Source organism: Tursiops truncatus, chromosome 15 (genome assembly GCF_011762595.2).
Source record: "Tursiops truncatus isolate mTurTru1 chromosome 15, mTurTru1.mat.Y, whole genome shotgun sequence".
In the NCBI taxonomy this organism is placed as follows: Eukaryota; Metazoa; Chordata; class Mammalia; order Artiodactyla; family Delphinidae; genus Tursiops; species Tursiops truncatus.
Genome location: NC_047048.1, coordinates 54654696 through 54675504, shown reverse-complemented (window position 1 = coordinate 54675504; position 20809 = coordinate 54654696). Strand labels below are relative to the sequence as shown.

Sequence of the window (20809 nt, the reverse complement as noted above, 5' to 3'; positions counted from 1 at the left end):
AATTTAAAAAGACATTTGTCATGTTTTCTGAATTGCATTCAGGTATGTCAGTCTACTTTACTAAGATATGGTTATATGAAATACCATGATTTCTAGCTTGCTGTGAAGGTGGTGATGCTTAACACCACAGTGATAACCTCCTGGAAAGATGTTAACTCCAAATTAAAGAGGCTCATAAATAAATAAGTCTATATCTATATAAATTAACAAATAATATAGTGTCAATATATCTAAATTATCTAGAAACTTTGGACTTCCCTGGTGGCACAGTGGTTAAGAATCTGCCTGCCAATGCTGGGGACACGGGTTCAAGTCCTGGTCTGGGAAGATCTCACATGCCACGGAGCAACTAAGCCTATGCGCCACAACTACTGAGCCTGCGTTTTAGAGCCCGTGAGCCACAACTGAGGCCCACACGCCTAGAGCCTGTGGCCTGCAACAAGAGAAGCCACTGCAATGAGAAGCCCGCGCATTGCAATGAAGAGTAGCCCCCGCTCGCCGGAACTAGAGAAAGCCCACGCACAGCAACGAAGACCCAATGCAGCCAAAAATAAATAAAATAAATTTATTAAAAAATAAAAACTAAATTATCTACACACTTTGCAATAACACCACTTGGGCAGCATAACTAGAAAATCCAATCTAAAATATGAAGCTTGGGGCTTCCCTGGTGGCGCAGTGGTTGAGAGTCCGCCTGCCGATGCAGGGGACAAGGGTTCGGTTCGTGCCCCGGTCTGGGAAGATCCCACATGCCGCGGAGCGGCTGGGCCCGTGAACCATGGCCGCTGAGCCTGCGCGTCCGGAGCCTGTGCTCCACAACGGGAGAGGCCACAACAGTGAGAGGCCCGCGTACCGCAAAAAAAAAAATGAAGCTTGGTTATTAACTTACAATCAGCTGGTTTAGTCAGTATTTCAAAGTGTAGAAATCCTTAACATGTATAATATATATGGTATTTAATTTTATAATAGCAAATAAAAGAATGCTAACAGAGTAAGAACACAGCCTGGGACTCTGGTGACCTGGGATCTAGCCCCTGTTGCATGAAAAGTACAGTACCTAAAACAGGTTGTACTCAATCTCCTATGGGGCTTTTTGACTTTCTCCGAATTTCTCCGATACGTTTAGCCTTTTTTAGTTAACATACCTTCCACAATTTTACTGGACTAATGCAAAATCAGAAAAATAAGGACAATAGTGTATATTAGTGTTGAGATTGGTATACATCAAATTTGCAGGATTCCCCTTTATACTAAGATTGCGTTTGGCCTTTCTTTGGATTCAAACTTTCTGATTAAATTATAGTGATGGCAAAGTGAATGAATAAATGTGTGTTTATTTGGCTAAATGAAAGTTGTCAAACCTTTGATAAACAATTTTTTTAAAGCCTGTTTTTCTGTTCTATGAAATCACAAGTCTAGAAATCATGGAATTTCTAAGAACCAAACTATTTCAGAATTTTGGACTAGAAGGAATGACTTAGCTGGGCTTCATAAATATCTGAAAATTTATACAAATCATGCTCTAAATTCACTAAGACAATGTCTATTTTAGGGGCTCTCTTGTAGCATCCTTTTTGGAGGGTGAATAATCATGATAAACTGAAATTACCTATTTTTGCCTAAGAAGTCTATTGTACCTGACACATCACCAGAAAAAGACAGTGGAGAAGAGAAAAAATTAGGAAATGGAGCCAGCAAGAAAATGAGACTCAGCATGGCCAAAGAAGGTATCTGGTATTCGCGCAGGCTTGCCTGACGCTGTCAAAGGAATTCCTCTATGAATTGGGTCTAGTTTTTAAATGTTCATGCCAGTTTTTGTTACACATTTTCAGAGTGAATACTTGAAATCTGTATTTCATTTTAAGTAACCAGGGTACTTATTTTCTTTGGTTGGGGAATTTCTCTCTAAAAGCTAAGGACCAGCCTTACATATTGTAAAAATGTCTCTCCCATCGTCACACTCCCCAACCCCTTTTCTGTGCCCTTTCCTTCCTGTTTGTATACAGAAATATGTGAATTTCCTATTCTTACCAAATTAACCCAATGAGGTAGGAATTTTATTCATTTGAGCAAATAAGTTTCTCAAAAAAAAAAAAAAAGGCACCATAGGCACACTTCACAAGAATGTATCTTCTCTAAAAAGCATCAAACATAAGTTTACATTAATGTTGTCTTTTACACAGCCTTTTTAGTGCCCATTGAAAAGACCATAATAAACTATTCAGATATAACAGAATAATGATAGCCTGCCCTAGTTTTCCTAAGGAACTTACCATCTTAAGAGAAGGAAATGGCTGATTTTCAGAAAAGGAATTTTCCTCCTCAACCACAGATTCTGAAAATTTAAATTACAAAAACTCAGTAGATAAATGCCATTTTATCACTAAGACCTTTTCCTAAATTCTGAAGGCAAAAAAAAAAAAAGATGTAGTTATGAGATCCTTTCATATATAGTATTTTTGAAGGCTCCTGTATTTATTAATTTTAACCATTAAAACCCCCATTTTCAAAATAAGCATCCTTTATGAAGACTGGTTTACAACATTTAGTAGGAACATCACAGTTTATGACCTCAACAGTGATTATTTTCTTATAAAAACTGTAATATAATTTTAAGAAAGGAGTCACAAGCAGTGATTTGTTATTTCTCAGTGAAATTAAGGGCTGTGTAATCTTGCTAATACTTCTACTTGAGATATCAAGTTAGAAATTAAGAGAATCTATAGGTAGCATTACCATTTAATCCAAAATTGATTATGTCTCAAGGCGCACAAGAATTTTTTTCCAAAAGAGAAAAATTTTTATATCAAGATTAAAAAGAAAAATCACCCAGGAACAAACAAAAAGCAAAACAAAAATTACAACAAAAATAACCAACCCTAGTGCATTACAAATTCAAAAACTAAATCATGTAAAATTTTCCAGTCAAATAAATTAAAGGTAAAATTGATTTTACTACTAATAGTTATGAACTATTTACAAGCTTGTAAAGTCATATTTACGCTCTGAGAATAATCTTTGGAGTCTTTGGCACCTCACTAATTTCTTCATAAAGGCATTCCAACTATCCTGTTATCCTAAATGCAGATTAACATCTAATGAGTACCTACTATAACCAGAGTACTGTAAATGTTTCAGGGAATATAAAAACATTTCCCCCACCCTTGAGAGGTTTACATCCTGGAGGAAGAGAAAGGACATACAGAAAAATAAAGGGTTAAAGAAAGGACACACCAAGGCTAAAATGAATGTCAAAGACTACTAAATTCTGTGGAAGTAGAAAGTAAAGTGGAATTACAAAGGGATTTTGTGGGTAGGACAAGCTTTGAGGAAACAGGCACAGAGTGGTTAAATAAAGTAACCGAGGTCACAGTTGGTAAATGCTAGAGCTGGTTTCAAATTCCTGGCTCTGGAGCCAGATTCTATACTTGATACATTCTGTACTTTGTAATGCTTAAGAATGTGTGGAAAGAGGGACCTCCCTGGTGACACAGTGGCTAAGACTCCGTGCTCCCAATGCAGGGGGCCCGGGTTCGATCCCTGGTCAGGGAACTAGATCCCACATGCATGCTGCAACTAAGAGTTCGCATGCCACACTAAGGAGCCTGTGTGCCACAACTAAGGAGCCCACCTGCCACAACTTAGGAGCCCACATGCCACAACTAAGAGGCCGGCGAGCTGCAACTAAGGAGCCCACCAGCTGCAACTAAGACCCAAATTAATTAATTAAATAAAAAAGAATGGATAGGTACAAAATTATAAAGAATTTTTGATCATCAAGCTAAGAAAATTCATAAAAGTGAAAAATCATGCTTACTATACATGACATGTATGCATTTGGCAATTAATACATATAAAGCCTTCATGTCTATAAAATTACATTTATATAACCCAGTATTATATTAAAGTCACCAAGAGAAAGTTAAAATGGATAAGGAAATTCATGATGCTAATTATGAAATGAAAACAGTGTTTTCACATTGGTACATACCTTTCAGTTCTTTAGATTTTAGTGCAGTCACATGAGTGAGCTAGAAAACACACACACACACACACAAAATGTAATCAGAAAAAAAGGCCTTAGTTTATGAAGATATGGTTAATAGAACTATAACTTGAAAAGCTAGCAAGTTAGGAGAAATTATAAAATGTAGAATCATCAGTTTAATAAGAATAAGCACTTACCACTGTACATATTTTATATTTACATACATATGCATAAGACCATGATCAAATACCCAAGTAGGGGAGAATATAAAAATTATTAGGTTAGGAAACTGTTTATACTCAATCAACCAATAATTTAGGTATCTAATGAGAATAAGAAGAGGGATCATGTAAAATTACATAGTAAAATACAGGAGGATTTTAGATAGTAGCATAGCTATAAAAATCAACAATAGCATAGAAGGCTAAGTATAAAATAAAAAAGAGCTAAAGCAGACCAGAGACAACCTAAGATTATGGCTAGTCCCTATGGCCTATAAAGACTTATAGCCCATCTCCTCCAAAAAAGCAAAAAAAAAGATGGGGTCCATAGAAACTGTTAAAGAAGACAGATGGATGAGCACGAACCCATTTTTCCTAACAGAACAGAAAACCAAAGCACAGACTCAGTACATGCTGTATGTATCTAGTCATCCCCATGCACAAAGAGAACATTACTATATACAAACAAGTACAAATAGTCCTAAAACTAAAAGATAATTTACATTTTACATTATTATTACTACCTTTAACAACTGGAGTTGGTCAAAGGTTAATTCTTTTACTGGGATTTCAAATAATTCAACTGGATCAGCATCAAATTTCTAAAAGAGAAAATTGGGCCCCACGTTATTACTGAATGTTTACTCTAAACTGGCCTAATATCTCAATTTACTGATGAGAATAACAGCTTGGTGGCCTCAGTGAGCCCATGCAGGGGAGCCCTTGCTACCGAACACCACCTCCCAGCTTAAATTCTGGCTTTTGTTTTTAATGTAGGTGGGAGTGCCTGGAAGAAAACAGCTGGGAAGAAGCTGTAGCACTAAAGACACACTGAGAACCAAGCCACAAGTCAGTCATTTCCCCTATTTCCTGTCATGCTGTATACATTTTATTTGACACATATCCATGCTACAGGACTAGGAAATCAACAGGCATGCAGGATCTAAGGATTAGTTTCTATCAGTAAGTTTCTAAACCTTTTAAACTGAAGTTTGGTTAAAAACAGCCATAGAAATCAACTGTCATGAAAAAATCGTCTGGTTAGCTGTAAGTAGTAATATTTAATAGGAACCCTAATCTATTATAAATGCTTTCCCAAGGAGCAAATCTGTTTTATTAGATTTTAATATCATATCAAATGTCACACTGTTTAGGCACTTCTATCTTAAGAAAATGAGTTAATGTACCACCAATAAATCATCAATCCAACAAATATATTAAAATCCGTTACATTTATATTCATTCATGTATATATAGTATGAGGCTATATACGTATAAATTTCTTCTGGAAGGACACGCAAGAAACTATTAAGAGAAAGGAGTACCACCAAGGAGAAAAAGTAAAGGAAGATTTACTTTTCATTTCATAATCTTCTGAACTACTTATAATTTTATAAATGAACATAAATTGGTTTTTTAAGGAAAATACCAACTTAAAAATTAATACTAAAAAATATATAATTTATTGCTTTCATTCTGCAATTAACTGAACCAGGTTCAACTTAAGAGCAGGACAAATTCTGGTGAAAACTGGGGATCAGTTATACTCTTCAATTAGCCCTCATGGATTTTTAGAAATTACAGCTAGAGTCATTAATCTCAATCTTGGTTAGTGAGTTCCTTCACCACTCCATTCCTTCTCATTTCGCTTTGCATTAACATTTCCCCACAGCAAAAAAAACCTGCCCCAATTCTATTAAGTAATTCTACTTCTGTCATCTAAATAGGTGCACCTCGGAAATTCCCGGGAGGTCCAGTGGTTAGGACTCAGTGCTCTCCACTGCCAAAGGCCCAGGCTGAATCCCTGGTCAGGGAACTAAGATCCCACAAGCCACGCAGCGTGGCCCCCCAAAAATAAATAAATTTAAACAAATAAATAAATAAATTTAAACAAACAAATAGGTGCATCACCTTCCTTCCTTCTCCTAATACCCTTTCACAGAAAGGGAAGGGTCCTTTTCTATAAATGATAATAATCCAAACTGATACGACTGTTTAGAATCCACTAGCAGGCAGAGCTAGGTGCCTTGTCATAGGTGCCTTGCATACTACACCAATGCAGTGTCTGATACATGTTAGCAAATCAAACTTTATTTATCTTGAAGTATACTTAAGTTACAATATTGTGTTACTTTCAGGTGTACAGAAAAGTGATTGTTATACTTTTATATATGTGTGTATACATATATAAGTAATTATGTATCTATTCTTTTTCAGATTCTTTTCCATTACAGGTTATAAGATATTGAATATTGTTCCCTATGCTGTACAATAGGACCTTGTTTATCTATTTTATATATAGTAGTTTGTATCTGCTAATTCCAAACTCTTGATTTATACCTCAGCCACCCCTTTTTCCCTTTGGTAACCATAACTTTGTTTTCTAAGTCTGTTTTTGTTTTGTAAATAAGTTCATTTGTGTCATATTTTAGATTATACATGTAAGTGATATCATATGGTATTTGTCTTTATTTTTCTAACTTACTTCAATTAGTATGATAATCTCTAGGTCCATTCATGTCACTATAAATGGCATTATTTTATTCTTTTTATGGCTGAGTAGTATTCCATTGTATGTGTGCATATCTTTACACATTCATCTGTATCCATTCATCTGTCCATGGACATTTAGCCATGTCTTGGCTATTGTGAAGAGTGCTGCAATGAACACTGGGGTGCATGTATTTTTTCGAACTATAGTTTTCTCCAGACATCCCAGGATTGGGATTGCAGGATCATATAGTAACTTAATTTTTTAGTTTTTTGAGGAACCTCCATACTGGCTGCACCAGTTTACTTCCCACCAACAGTGTAGGAAGGTTCCCTTTTCTCCATACCCTCTCCAGCATTTATTATTTTTAGACTTTTTGATGATGGCCATTCTGATTGGTGTGAGGTGATAACCTCACTGCAGTTTTGATTTGCGTTTCTCTAACAATTAGAGATACTGAGCATCTTTTCATGTGCCTGTTGGCCATCTGTATGTCTTCTTTGGAGAAATGTCTATTTAGTTCTGCCCACTTTTTGATCGGGATTTTTTTTTTGATATTAAGCTGTATGGGCTCTTTGTATATTTTGGAAATTAATCCCTTGTCAGTAGCATCATTTGCAAATATTTTCTCCTAGTCAGTAGGTTGTCTTTTTGTTTTGTTTATGGTTTCCTTTGCTGTGCAAGAGCTTTAAAGTTTAATTAGGTCCCGTTTGTTTATTTTTGTTTTTATTTCCATTAGTCTAGGACACAGATCCAAAAAAATATTGCTGCAATTTATGTCAAACATTCTGCCTATGTTTTCCTCTAAGAGTTTTATAGTATCTGGTCTTACATTTAGGTCTTTAATCCAATTTCAGTTTATTCTTATATATGGTGTTAGAGAATGTTCTAATTCATTCTTCCACACGCAGCTGTCAAGTTTCCCCAGCCTTAACTTTAGATCAACACAACGGAAAATGATACCCAACACAGTTTTAAAGAAAATGCCAAAGAAAAGGGTTTTTAAAGGACCCTCCTAGTTTAAGTCCCTGAGAAATCACTTGGTTAACTTGTATACTGAAGTCCAGATGCTATATAATTATTACAATTATTTCCGTACAACAGTAATTATAATTTTAAAGAAATTATATGCTTTTTAAATCTCCTTCTGGACTTTCTCCTCTATCATGCCCTCTTTTCCATTCTCACTGTCTCTACTCCAGTTCTGGCTTGTCTTAAGGTTTGGCCCACATTTCCACTCCCCTTGTCTCTAGTCTCTGTCCTCTTAAGTTGTCCTTACATCAGGTATCAAAATATTCATCTGAAAGTTTACTTCTAAAACATTTCCCTACTCGGTTCAAAAGTCTTTCAAAAGAAGTCCCTAGCTCCTAAGTCTAAACCCCTGAGGCTCTCCACTATCTGGCTCCGAAGCACTTCTCCAATTTTATTTTTCACTGTGGCTCTTACCACTAGTTAAATCATATAAGCTTATTAACTTGAGAAAAAGCTTGAAGCAAAAAGAGAAAGGAGCCTGAAAACAAACACTCTGATAGCTTCCTTTCCTGCCTCAACAGAGGGACAGTGGCAGAATGATACAGAAACCACGTGTAATATCCTTTTTGTTAAATAGCATTAAAAAAAGAAAATTCAGCCATACAGAGAAAATACTCTAGAAAATTAATTCCTGACTCCTCCCTCTCTCTTGATGTTGTAGGAAGGAGCTTGAGAGAGGAAAGAACTGGCAGTAATTCCCTAAGAAAATGAACTAACCAACTCTATTAAATAAATAATTAAATATATAGTCATCCATCAGTATCTGCAGGGGATTGGTTCCAGGACTCTTCACAGATACCAAAATCTACAGATGCTCATGTCCCTTATATAAAATGGCATAGTATGTGTATACAAAACTTCCTAGTTTTAAAACCTACTGTCTAACTGTAAGAGTTTAAAATAAAGGAATTTCTACATACCTTTTTCATAGTCAAACAACAGGTCAGATCATGATACACTACAGGCACAAAATCTTTTGAAAGATGTACATCAAATTCTACAAAGGCTGCACCCTGACAGAAATAGAAGAAACAAGTATTTGAAAAATATTATCTGGCCCACGATACATCTAAAACTATAAGAACATGAGAAATTTATTGTTCACCATAAAATTACAGACTTGTACACACAAAACTTCTTCATGAATCATTTAATGCTATACTTCAAGCTTTTCTAAAAGGTAATTTCTTCTTTTAAAACAATTATAATTTCTTTTTTGCAATAGCACACCAATTTTTTCCTGGCAAAAAAATGGGTTCTGATCCTACTCGAACACACCCTGGGGCCCTTCTGTGGCAGTGGACAGCCTCCACCAGTGTCACCTCTGCTATTGCTATTAGCAGAAATGGCGCCTGGAGCATGGCTACCTCGCACCTCATTGCCCCTACACACCTCAGATGGACAGGGGAACCTCAACGGTGAGGTGGGAACAAGAATAAGCTTCAGTCTCTTAGCTCTGCTCCTTGGTGCACTTGAGCAGTACACTTTACAACCTTTCTTAATAAAACCTCAATAATCAGATTAAAGAGGAAACTGTAACTTCTGCTGAAAAGAAAGAGAAAGCAGAAATGGGCAACAAGAATGATGCATATGCCAAATTTCCTAATAGAAGCCTAAACAGAAGAAAGGTGGACACAAATTAGACTTAAGTCAGATCCATCATGACATATGAATTAATCCAAATAAAGGCTGAGAACATAAAGTGACATACAAATTTGTGCATTCACTAAAAGAAAGCCAGCTGGGATCAAAGAATACAAGGTTTGAGGATTCTGTAATGTGTCTATGGTCCAGACAAGTGCTGTATAAGAATGGATGGACACGTTTCCATCCCTTACCCTAGCTTTAGGTCAAGGAAAATGCTCAACTTTTCAGTACGTATGGATCAGAGACTAGAACAAAAGGAGCCTACTTCCTCAATGACTTCTGAAGCAGGAAATAAGCTTAGCTCCTTCTATTGTCAACAAGACAATGACACAAATCATTTTTACCAAAGAGAACAAACCCTATGTCCCCTAAATAGTTACAATGATTAAAAGAAATTATAGCTTTCCAGTTTAAAAGTTTAATTTTACATGATCACCATCCTTTAGAAAGATAAATTTACTAAGAGGTAAAACTTGATCTCAAAATTCATGTGTAAGGGACTTCCCTGGCAATCCAGTAGTTAAGACTCCATGCTTCCATTGCAGGGGTGCAGGTTCGATCCCTGGTCAGGGAACTAATCCCGCATGCCGTGCAGTGCAGCCAAAAATTTTAAAAAAAAGAAAAAAATCATGTGTGAGCAAGCTTTAAGAAATAAGCCAATAATAACCAAAATCTCTTCAAAGATGTCTTTAACATTAAAATCAAACCAGATTTTCATAACTAACATAAGATCCATAAAAGTACAAAGGGTTTCGACAGAAGAAAAGGGCTTAATGAAATCCTCTCTCAAAAAGCAGAGACCCTAGGGCTTCCCTGGTGGTGCAGTGGTTGAGAGTCCGCCTGCCGATGCAGGGGACACGGGTTCGTGCCCCGGTCTGGGAAGATCCCACATGCCACGGAGCGGCTAGGCCCGTGAGCCATGGCCGCTGGGCCTGCACGTCCGGAGCCTGTGCTCCACAACGGGAGAGGCCACAACAGTGAGAGGTCCACATACCGCAAACAAAACAAAAAAGCACAGACCCTAAAAATTCTTTATCAGGGATCTTCATGTGTTGACAGCTAATAAAACCACGCTTAGATTACTTAGCTACAGTGAACTAAAACTCGTTCCAAATAATGACCTACAGCACAACATACTCACAGATTTAATATCCTTTCAATACAAAAACAGAACTATCCACTATTAACATTTTTAAATATCAAAATAATTATGATAATCAATCTAATATGTCATGAAATATAAAAAGCATCATTATTTTATATACCACTAAGAGGGAGAAAAAACAATGCCAATCAAACCATGACAAGCTAAAACAGCTGTAAAACTATCCCAATTTTAGAGATATTAAAATATGAAAAAAGTATGTCTTAGAATAGATGTTTGCTCATATAAGTGATAAAGTTAAACATATGACAAATCAAATTTATTTGGTGAACTATTTTAAAAAAGGCTAAGTTTAAGGCATGTGGAGGACACTGGGAAAAAAAAACAAAATAAAATGAGATGTTCCTCCATTTTTCCCTTAGTTTAACTTGAGAACATGAGGCTTAACTTGAGGTACAGTGGAATGTGGGGGGAAATAATGCAGGTTCTTGATTAAAAATGTCAAGTTTCAGGTGCTGAAAAAACTAAAAGCTGAAAAAAGAAAAAAGGACTATCTCTGAATAATTACATAAAAGGAGTTAAGAAATTCAACATAATCAAGTTGGTATACAGGATGCAAACTGACAGACTTCAAAAAGTGTTACATAAAATCACTATCAGGGCTTTCCTGGTGGTGCAGTGGTTGAGAGTCCGCCTGCCGATGCAGGGGACACGCGTTTGTGCCCCAGTCCAGGAAGATCCCACATGCCACGGAGCGGCTGGGCCCATGAGCCATGGCCGCTGAGCCTGCGTGTCCGGAGCCTGTGCTCCGCAACGGGAAAGGCCGCAACAGTGAGAGGCCCGCATACCACAAAAAAAAAAAAAATCACTATCAAATCCTTCTGTAAACATTATTTCCAAAGTGAGTATCTAAATAAGCATAGTAATTCAATTGATGAAATGCAGTGCTTAATGCGGAATGTTTTTCATGCCTCAAACACTTAAAATGTTATCTCAAAAAAAAAGGATGCTTAAAAAACAAACAAATGGGACAGAATTAAACTTAAAAGCTTTTGCACAGCAAAGCAAACCATCAATGAAACGAAAAGACAACCTACTGAATGGGAGAAAATATTTGCACATGATTATGACTCATAAGGAGTTAATATCCAACATATATAAAAAGCTTATGCAACTCAACATCAAAAAAACAAACCACCCAAGTAAAAAACTGGCAGAAGAAATGAACTGACATTTTTCCAAAGAGGAAATGCAGATGGCCAACAGGCACATGAAAAGATGCTCAGGGACTTCCCTGGTGACGCAGTGGATAAGACTCCGTGCTCCCAATGATGGGGGCCCAGGTTCGATCCCTGGTCAGAGAACTAGATCCCATATGCATGCCACAACTAAGAGTTCGCATGCCACAACTAAGGAGCCTGCCTACTGCAACTAAGACCTGGTGCAACCAAATAAATACATAAATATTTTTTTAAAAAAAGATGCTCAGCATCACTAATCATTAGGGAAATGCAAATCAAAACTACAATGAGTTATCACCTCACAACTGTCAGAATGGCTATCATCAAAAAGAACACAAATACAAATGTTGGAAAGGATGTAAAGAAAAGGGAGCCCTCCTACACTGTTGATGGGAATGTAAACTGGTGTAGCCACTGTGGCAAACAGTATGGAGGTTTTTCAAAAAATTAAAAACAGAACTACTATATGATCCAGCAATTCCACTCCAGAGTATACAAAGAAAACAAAAACACTAATTCAAAAAGGCATATGCACTCCAATGTTCACAGCACATTAGTTACAACTGCCAAGATATGGGAGCAACCTAAGTGAATGGATAAAGAAGGGGTGTGTGTGTGTGTGTGTGTGTGTGTGTGTGTGTGTGTGTGTGTACATACACACACACACACACACACACACACAATGGAATACTGCTCAACCACAGAAAAAGGGTGACATTTTGCCATTTGTAATAACATGGATGGACTTGGAGGGTATTATGCTAAGTGAAATAAGTCAGAGAAAGACAAATACTGTATGACATCACTTAGGTGGAATCTAAAGAACATAACAACGAGTGAATATAACAAAAAAGAAACAGACTCACAGATATAGAGAACAAATTAGTGGTTACCAGTGGGGAGAGGGAAGGTGGAAGGAGGGGCAATAAAGGGGTAGGGGGTTAAGTGGTACAAACAATGAGGTTTAAAATAAGCTACAAGGATATATTGTACAACATGGGGAATACAGCAAATATTTTATAATAACTATAAATGGAGAATAATCTTTAAAAATTGTGAATTACTATATTGTATAGCTGTAATTTATATAATATACATCAACTATACTTCAAATTAATTAATTAATTTTTTTAAGAGGATGCTTAGGATTCCATTAACTTCAATCTTCACCATGAATCTAAATAAAAATGCCTAGAAATACTTTACCTTCACTTAGAAATATATTCAGAAAAAGCATAAATATTCTCCCTTTTAACCTATTAATGCAGACTGAAGGAAGCTCTCCAGGCCTACATTTCTCTACTTTTCTACCTTTGGACCATCAGTCCAAAGTTGTTTAAAGAAAGAGAGATTCACTTACATGACTAGCAGCATTTCTTAAAGAAGCAATAGTATTTTCCTGAACTTTAGCAAGCCTGCAAGAAAAGAAATATATAGAAATATAGTTATCATTACTATAGAAAAAAAAAATTTAGTAAAGAAGTCAACTACATTTTAAACAATGGACATAGTACTTATTCTCTATTTTGAGGCTAACTTTGCCATCCCCAAAATAAGACTGTGACCATGACTTAGTTGGTGTGTGCATTCATTCCATAAATCAAGCTCTAACAATTTTAGGTATTTACAACCTGAATACAGATATATCCTATACCACCCCATACCTCCCCAAGTGAGGTGACCAGTTAAGGAAAACAATCCTTTGCAATGGGCATGAAGTAGTAGAGAAACTTGCTCCCTGCATTGAAGCCTCAGGTGACTTGATACTGGCAGACCAGGGAAGGGTGGAAAAAGGCAGACACACCAACAGGGTGAAAGAACGGAAACTGTACTGAGAACTGGTGAGGAAACTAAGACCCTGAGAGAACAACATGCTGAAAGTCAGGACCACAACACAGACACACTGATATCATCAGGCTGACTGCATCAAGCTCTCCCCTCCTGGCTTTCTAGTTTTAATGTCTCTCTCATCAATTCAGCAGAATACTAAAAAGACTGACCAGAATCTTACAAGAGAGTTAGTCTCTAATTAATTTGAACTGGAAACCCCAATTACCAAATTACATTTAAATCCCAGGGTAATAATTAAAAGGATCGTTTGACCTTTTAGTTGGTCAAACCTATTTAACCTTATCAAGCATGAGCTACCAAATGCTAGTACTACTCAAATATTCAACCTACTGAGCAGTTGTTGTAGAATTTCCTGCACCTCGATGTCCAACATCCAATGGTATTCTTGGCTTCCAATACTTGGAAAATGAAGATTTCATGTCACAATTGTATCCTGGTAACGGCTTAATAATTATATAGTCAACTTTCATATGAAAAAAGGGGGAAGGGAAATAAAGACAATTAAAAAGGCTATGATGAGCTCAATTACACTTAAAAACCACTCAAAACAGCTTTATCAATCGATCAAATAGAAAGAAATCAAGTCAAAACGCATTCAAATTAAAGCTTCCAGAAAATTAGATATGTCTTTATTGTTACTGTATTTGTTAATATTCTAAAACAATTTATTAATTCTTTACCATTCTCAAAAGCTCAATTTGAAACTAATTGAAATCCTAACTTAATCTGCTTATTTGTAAAGGGTCACCCTGCTTCTCCAGGCTTACCTCTCACTTTGCCTATTGTTTTTCTGGAATTTCTGCTCATGATGGGAAGAGTAAGGATTCCAGCACTCTTCCCACTCTCTGCAATGGTGGATGATAAGAGGCACGCTGTACCCACATGTCCAGGAAGAGTGTCGCCCTGAACTATGTGTTCACTGAGATCTTCCTGAAAAATGAGGTTAAGAATAACCCAAATTCTTATACTTCAATATTTTCCATTTAAAGATCAAAAGACATCCTTTAAAATCAACTCAGAAGCTATGGAGGAAGATCAGTATGAAACACAACCAAATTTATATTCAGGTACTTTAGATAGCTTTGTTGTAATGAGTAACACATTTTCTTTTAGTATATAAAGATATTTAGTATATAGTATATTTAAGATTTTATGTGTTACTTTATTGATCAAAACTGTTGATTTGCACTTCTGATACTCTAACATGTATTAGGCGAATATAAAGCTCAGACTGAAAGTTTCTAAGTACTTTTACATTCCAAGACTAAGATATACCTGTAGTGACTTTTAATGTATATTTTATTCTTTAAAAATGCATCTACACAGATGACACAGAGGGATAGGACACCAAATACTCAACTTTGAGATTATACAGCATATTTCATCCACCTAGTCTATGAATAAATTTGTATTTCCAAAACTGCTAACCAAATGAAAGGGAAGTTAGGCTGCTCGAGAGATTATTAAGAGGTAGGTACTAAAAGAACAAGGAAATGTTCAACCAAAACCTCATATTTTTAGAATAAAAGTCTCCCAGATCTTATTAATTAGGCAAGATCTAATTATAAGGTTATAACTTTATTATAAGTGTTACTTACTGGATTCTAATCCATCCTGAATTTTGCTTTTTTAAGAAACAGTGGCTAGGTGCTACTGTTGGGCAAGGAATATTCCCTACTCTCAAAAAGCTAAACTCTAATCTAGTGGAAATGAGCGTGGAAACACCAAAGAGCCAGGACCTTAGGGGAGGACCCAGTGTTATTCGTGAGGAGCAGCTGAACAGCCCATAAGCAGAGAGCTCTAGTGTAAAGTGGCACAAGCAGCTCTGGAAAGTTGGCAGCACAGACTCTGAATAACCTGGCACAATTTTCATAGCAACTATTTTTTCTTACATATTTATACTATCAAGTAAAGTTGCAAAAATGGGTCCACTGTTACAATGAATTCTTATAAAATGCTTCAATAAACCACAGACTTCAGTCATAAAGGACTCAATCATGCTAGTTACATCAGTTTGCCACCAAAAGTTACACAGCCTGCACTTCTCTCTATCCTTGGAAGCTCCTCTGGATACAATTCATTTATATTTGGAATAGACACAGACATCAAGACATCTGGTCTTGATTTAAAACATCAATTCTGAATTCTGCAGCCTGTGGAATGAAACCCCATTCACAGAAAGATAGACAAAATGAAAAGGCAGAGGACTACGTACCAGATGAAGGAACAAGATAAAACCCCAGAAAAACAACTAAATGAAGTGGAGAAAGGCAACCTTCCAGAAAAAGAATTCAAAATAATGATAGTGAAGATGATCCAGGACCTCGGAAAAAGAATGGAGGCAAAGATCGAGAGGATGCAAGAAATGTTTAATAAAGACCTAGAAGAATTAAAGAGCAAACACCTAGAAGATTAAAGAACAAACAAACAGAGATGAACAATACAATAACTGAAATGAAAAATACACTAGAAGGAATCAATAGCAGAATAACTGAGGCAGAAGAACGGATAAGTGACCTGGAAGACAGAATGGTGGAATTCACTGCCACAGAATAAAATAAAGAAAAAAGAATGAAAAGAAATGAAGACAGCCCAGGAGTCCTCTGGGACAACATTAAATGCACCACCATTCACATTATAGGGGTCCCAGAAAGGTAAGAGAAAGAAAGGACCCGAGAAAATATCTGAAGAGATTACAGTGTAAAACTTCCCTAACATGGGAGAGTAAATAGCCATCCAAGTCCAGGAAGCACAGAGAGTCCCAGGCAGGATAAACCCAAGGAGAAACATGCCGAGACACATAGTAATCAAATTGACAAAAATTAAAGACAAAGAAAAATTATTGAAAACATCAATTCTGAAGTTCTCAATTATAATTTTAATAGTACCTGAATCTGTCAACTCTTGCGTTTTTAAAATCTGCTAACATGTATAGAGGAGTAACATCTAAAAAGTTGTATGAATCATGCATTTGTACAAATTAACCTATGATAAAAATCAAAGCATATGTAAAAATAAGCTCTTGTCTGCGTTGTCTCTCACCCCTCTCAGTGAAATATACTCACCTCAAAAAAATCAAATATTAGTTCCAGGTTATCTGGTTCCATTGTCTGTATACTATACTCTGTCCAACGATCAGGCTGTAAGCCATACCCACACTCCGGCTGTGAATGCCTGCACTTGAACTCATTGTCGCTTATTAAGGATATCTCCAGACTATTGGACATTTTGTGAAGAACAGTGGGAGATACCCTATCATCGTCATCTTCCTCCAGACCCTCTAGTGTCAACTTTACCCTACATAAAAGGAAAAAATAATGAAATGCAAAAAGTGAAAAAGAAGGAAAATCCATATAAATGTTACCAAAACATTAAATTTAAAAATGCTCCTTGTATATGCTAAACCCTCAAATAAAAATATTACGCAGACTACACATACTACAGGTTAAGGCATTAGTTATACTTTATAAAATAGTGATTTTTTTATCTCCACACATTTCTGCAAAGTATTAAAATGAGATAAATGCTCATTATGCCTAAGGCTGTTTTCATTAATTCTTTAGGTTTTTAAAAATGAATCTAAAAGGGCATTTACTATTATCCATTTATAATTGGCTATCTCAATTTCTTATGAGAAGTTTCACAAATATATATATAAAACAAGTACAAATTTGAACCATATTGTTAGTGTGCATTAAAAGACTGTTAGAGTTCGTAGTTGTAAATTTTTAAATTTCCTCTTTCTTCTCACCACAGTGAGTCCACGTACTTTGTGAACAGTACATCATTAAAGAAAACTATTGTATTAAATATATATATTTGCATGTATTCATGGTTTTTATGTATGTATATTTATATGTATGTACCTTTTTAATGAAACAAATGAATAAAAAAATAAACCAAGAGTCTAAAACTCTTCCAGACTCCACAGCAATGAAAACAAAATACAAGTTACCCAAGCTATTGGGTCACAAAGACTAGTTTACTCCCAATGAGAAGCGATTAGTTGCACACAGCACTTGTAATGCCAAACAGTCAACTCAATTCTAGAATATTTCTTGCACCAACTGGAATGTACATAGATTAAACAACTTTAATACCAGTGATGTAGAAGCAACGTTATTGTACAGAATACAGCTGCGCTAGGAAAACTTTTCATTCTAGATTTAAATGAGATCCACTTAATAATACAAGTAACAGAACTGTATTAGTGAGGCCTGCTCTCTCCAAATGACGCTGCTGCCTTCAACCACCGTGCAGACTTGCCTCATAGGCACACACTCTGAAACCTTCCAGAGGGGATATGAACACAGGTTATTCAATTAGTAATAAGGTTCCGTAATCATACTGTAAAACCAAAAGCAGCACCACTTTAATAATCCAAACAAAAATGATCATCTCTTCTCTCCAAACTTTTAGGAACAGTTCTGAACAACTGATTTTGTTGGTCAGCCTGAAGGAACAAACATTCTCTACCAGGACATATGAAAAGCGACCACAAGTGGATAGTAATGAACAAGCAAGGAAGAAATGGAAGATTAAAAATGGCTATTCCAGGGACTTCCCTGGTGGTCCAGTGGTTAAGATTCCACGCTCCCAAAACAGTGGGCAGGGGTTCGATCCCTGGTCAGGCAACTAGAATCCCGCGTGCCATAGCCCCCCCCCCCAAAAAAGGCTAACCTACAAATAGCAATGTGCATCTATGCCCCCCCAAAAAAATCAAGTTTAAAGGGATCTATGAAAGAATTTAGTTCTAAATGAACTAAACATTAAAGGTTTTACTCAAATAGCTATATAAATGTTATAGTCTATCATAAGTAACATTGCTTTCCAAGTTCTGGTGGAATCAAGCGAAAGAGAAACTTGTGTTGTTGAAAATGTGGTGGTAATGAGATAAAACATCATGTCTAGTGTTTTATTTAAAATTTAAATGCTGTTGCTAAGTTTTTAAAAGTCCTGATAAACCTGCAGATAAATTTATTTTCTAGCCACTGAAGGCTTAACCTATTGATAATATGAATTTTGGGGGAAAAAGATGGTCAAAACAACATTGGTTTCTAGCTATGCACAATTATTTCAGTAGGAATCAGTCACTTAATTTGTAGAGCCCAACTAAGCATGGTTATAAAAATCTTCCAGTTTAAGCTTAAGCAATACAATAATATAATCAATCACTATATAAACAAGAACAGTACAGGACTCAGGATGCATGTACAATGCAATCAGAACCCCATTAATTATCTATTAATTTTTTTTTTTTTTTTTTTGGCCACACCGCAGCATGCAGGATCTTAGTTTCCCAACCAAGGATCGAACCTGTTCTCCCTGCAGTGGAAGCACAGAGTCCTAACCACTGGACTGCCAGGGAATTCCCTCTATTAATTTCTTATAGTCAAAGAAAAAATAAATCCTAATAAGCCCAACCAACCAAGGCTTTATCTTCTACTGCTACCTTTATTTCAAGGTCTTATGCTAATAAAACACTTTACAGCGGTTAACACAATTTATTTGCTTCTTTTAACATGTAAATAAAATATTCAGTTATTTATGACTAACTGGTTAGAGAATCTCTGTGATCAAATGGATCTTGCAGATCAGCCACGTGGTCCAATTACCTAGGTTTTTCAGAAGCAAAGCAGAGGCCTAGAAAAGCTAATGAACAGAGGCAAGGTACACCCAACACTCTTTACTCACAGAATAGCCAATGGAAAGGGCTGTGAAGTGTTACCCACCCTTTCCCTTATGTATTTTATTACTGGTATAGGTAAGTACTATAATATTTTCAGCAGTTATTGTAAAACATTTATGGATTTACAAACTGCAACATCATTATCAATTTTATTCTGAAGATAATAAGTATTACTATTAATTACTTCAGTTACTGAAAATGGCCCTTTCAACCCAGCCCTGACATTTTGTCAGAAAAAGCTGCATAACGTATCAAGACTTAGAACTCTCAGTCCCAAAGTTATAAAAATTCAAATGATAGGGCTGCCTCTGTCGTTGAGAAATCAGTTCACTCAAAGATATAACATGGTAGGGCTTCCCTGGTGGCACAGTGGTTGAGAGTCCGCCTGCCGATGCAGGGGACACGGGTTCATGCCCCGGTCCAGGAAGATCCCACATGCCGCGGAGCGGCTGGGCCCGTGAGCCATGGCTGCTGAGCCTGCGCGTCCTGAGCCTGTGCTCCACAACGGGAGAGGTCACAACAGTGAGAGGCCCGTGTACCACAAAAAAAAAAAACACAAAAAAGCCCCACATATACATGGTGACATTACAGAAAAATTAAGTTACTTACTATTCTGTTATTTATACAAAGCTTGACACCTAAATCTTCTTAAATTAAGATTAAAATTAAACTAACCTGGAACTGCTATGGTAACTGTGACCTTCTTAACGGAAAAGTTTCTCGTTTTCAAGCCACCGGAAAATTTAGGACACTGAAGTATATTTCCAACAATCATTTTTCTCTGTTCATGCCATTCTCCCTTCATTTAGCTCAAAATCATTTCGTTATGTCAATTTTAAAACAAAATATTTATTGCTACACTAAGAAATTTTAAATGGTAGAAACTACAAAGATAGTAAGCCTAGAAATCACTTATCTAAGTAAAAACAAAATTTTCTTGTTTCCAATTTGGAGATTAAGACTAACATAAGTACATTTAACTGTAGCAATCTTCAGGCAGGGAAGCAGTTCACTCTCACAAGACACCGCATTTATTAGAAAATGTGACATTATCTGTGTTTATTTTCTTAGTTTATACACATAAAGGCTATAACCAGATGGATCAGAAATCTACACCATTAGTGAAAATAAATAGGCTAAGTAACAAATACACATGGTCATACCTAAATCTAGATTTTTTTAATTTTTTCTTGGTTATTGAGACAGGAGGTTTCTCAGAATAATGCAAACGTAATCTGATTTCAGTCTGACACGTCAGCCATCCAGAATCCAGAGTCTCAACACCATCTGGCAAAGTAAATATGAAGAACAGTAATTAATATACATATTTTTAAAGCCAATCCAATAAGTACAATATATATTGACAATTCTAGTTCACATTCCGTTTAATATACTCAGGTTATCTATCACTGGTATTTCTCTCCAAAGCAAATATATAAGTAGTCTTACTTGTCATTGAAAAAGAACTTTTATATCAAGTAGGAGGGAAAAGTTAAATGAACATTAACAACTAGCCAAACTTTAGCACTAAAGTAAATTAAAAT

General features: G+C 36.2%; 1 protein-coding gene across 2 annotated transcripts in view; it reads right to left on the bottom strand.

Moving 5' to 3' along the window:
• GPCPD1 (glycerophosphocholine phosphodiesterase 1) overlaps window positions 1–20809 on the bottom strand; it is a 63250-nt gene that overhangs the window by 19268 nt on the left and 23173 nt on the right. Inside the window, exons 7-15 of one of the 2 annotated variants that reach the window (XM_004321881.3) lie at window positions 20429–20552; window positions 16642–16873; window positions 14344–14506; window positions 13907–14039; window positions 13086–13140; window positions 8653–8745; window positions 4734–4811; window positions 3992–4031; window positions 2274–2335 (exon numbers count right to left, since the gene is read on the bottom strand). In XM_004321881.3, coding sequence (XP_004321929.1) covers window positions 2274–2335; window positions 3992–4031; window positions 4734–4811; window positions 8653–8745; window positions 13086–13140; window positions 13907–14039; window positions 14344–14506; window positions 16642–16873; window positions 20429–20552 — 980 coding nt within the window. The remainder of the gene's footprint in view (window positions 1–2273; window positions 2336–3991; window positions 4032–4733; window positions 4812–8652; window positions 8746–13085; window positions 13141–13906; window positions 14040–14343; window positions 14507–16641; window positions 16874–20428; window positions 20553–20809) is intronic. The other variant, XM_019941465.3, reaches the window with a different exon arrangement.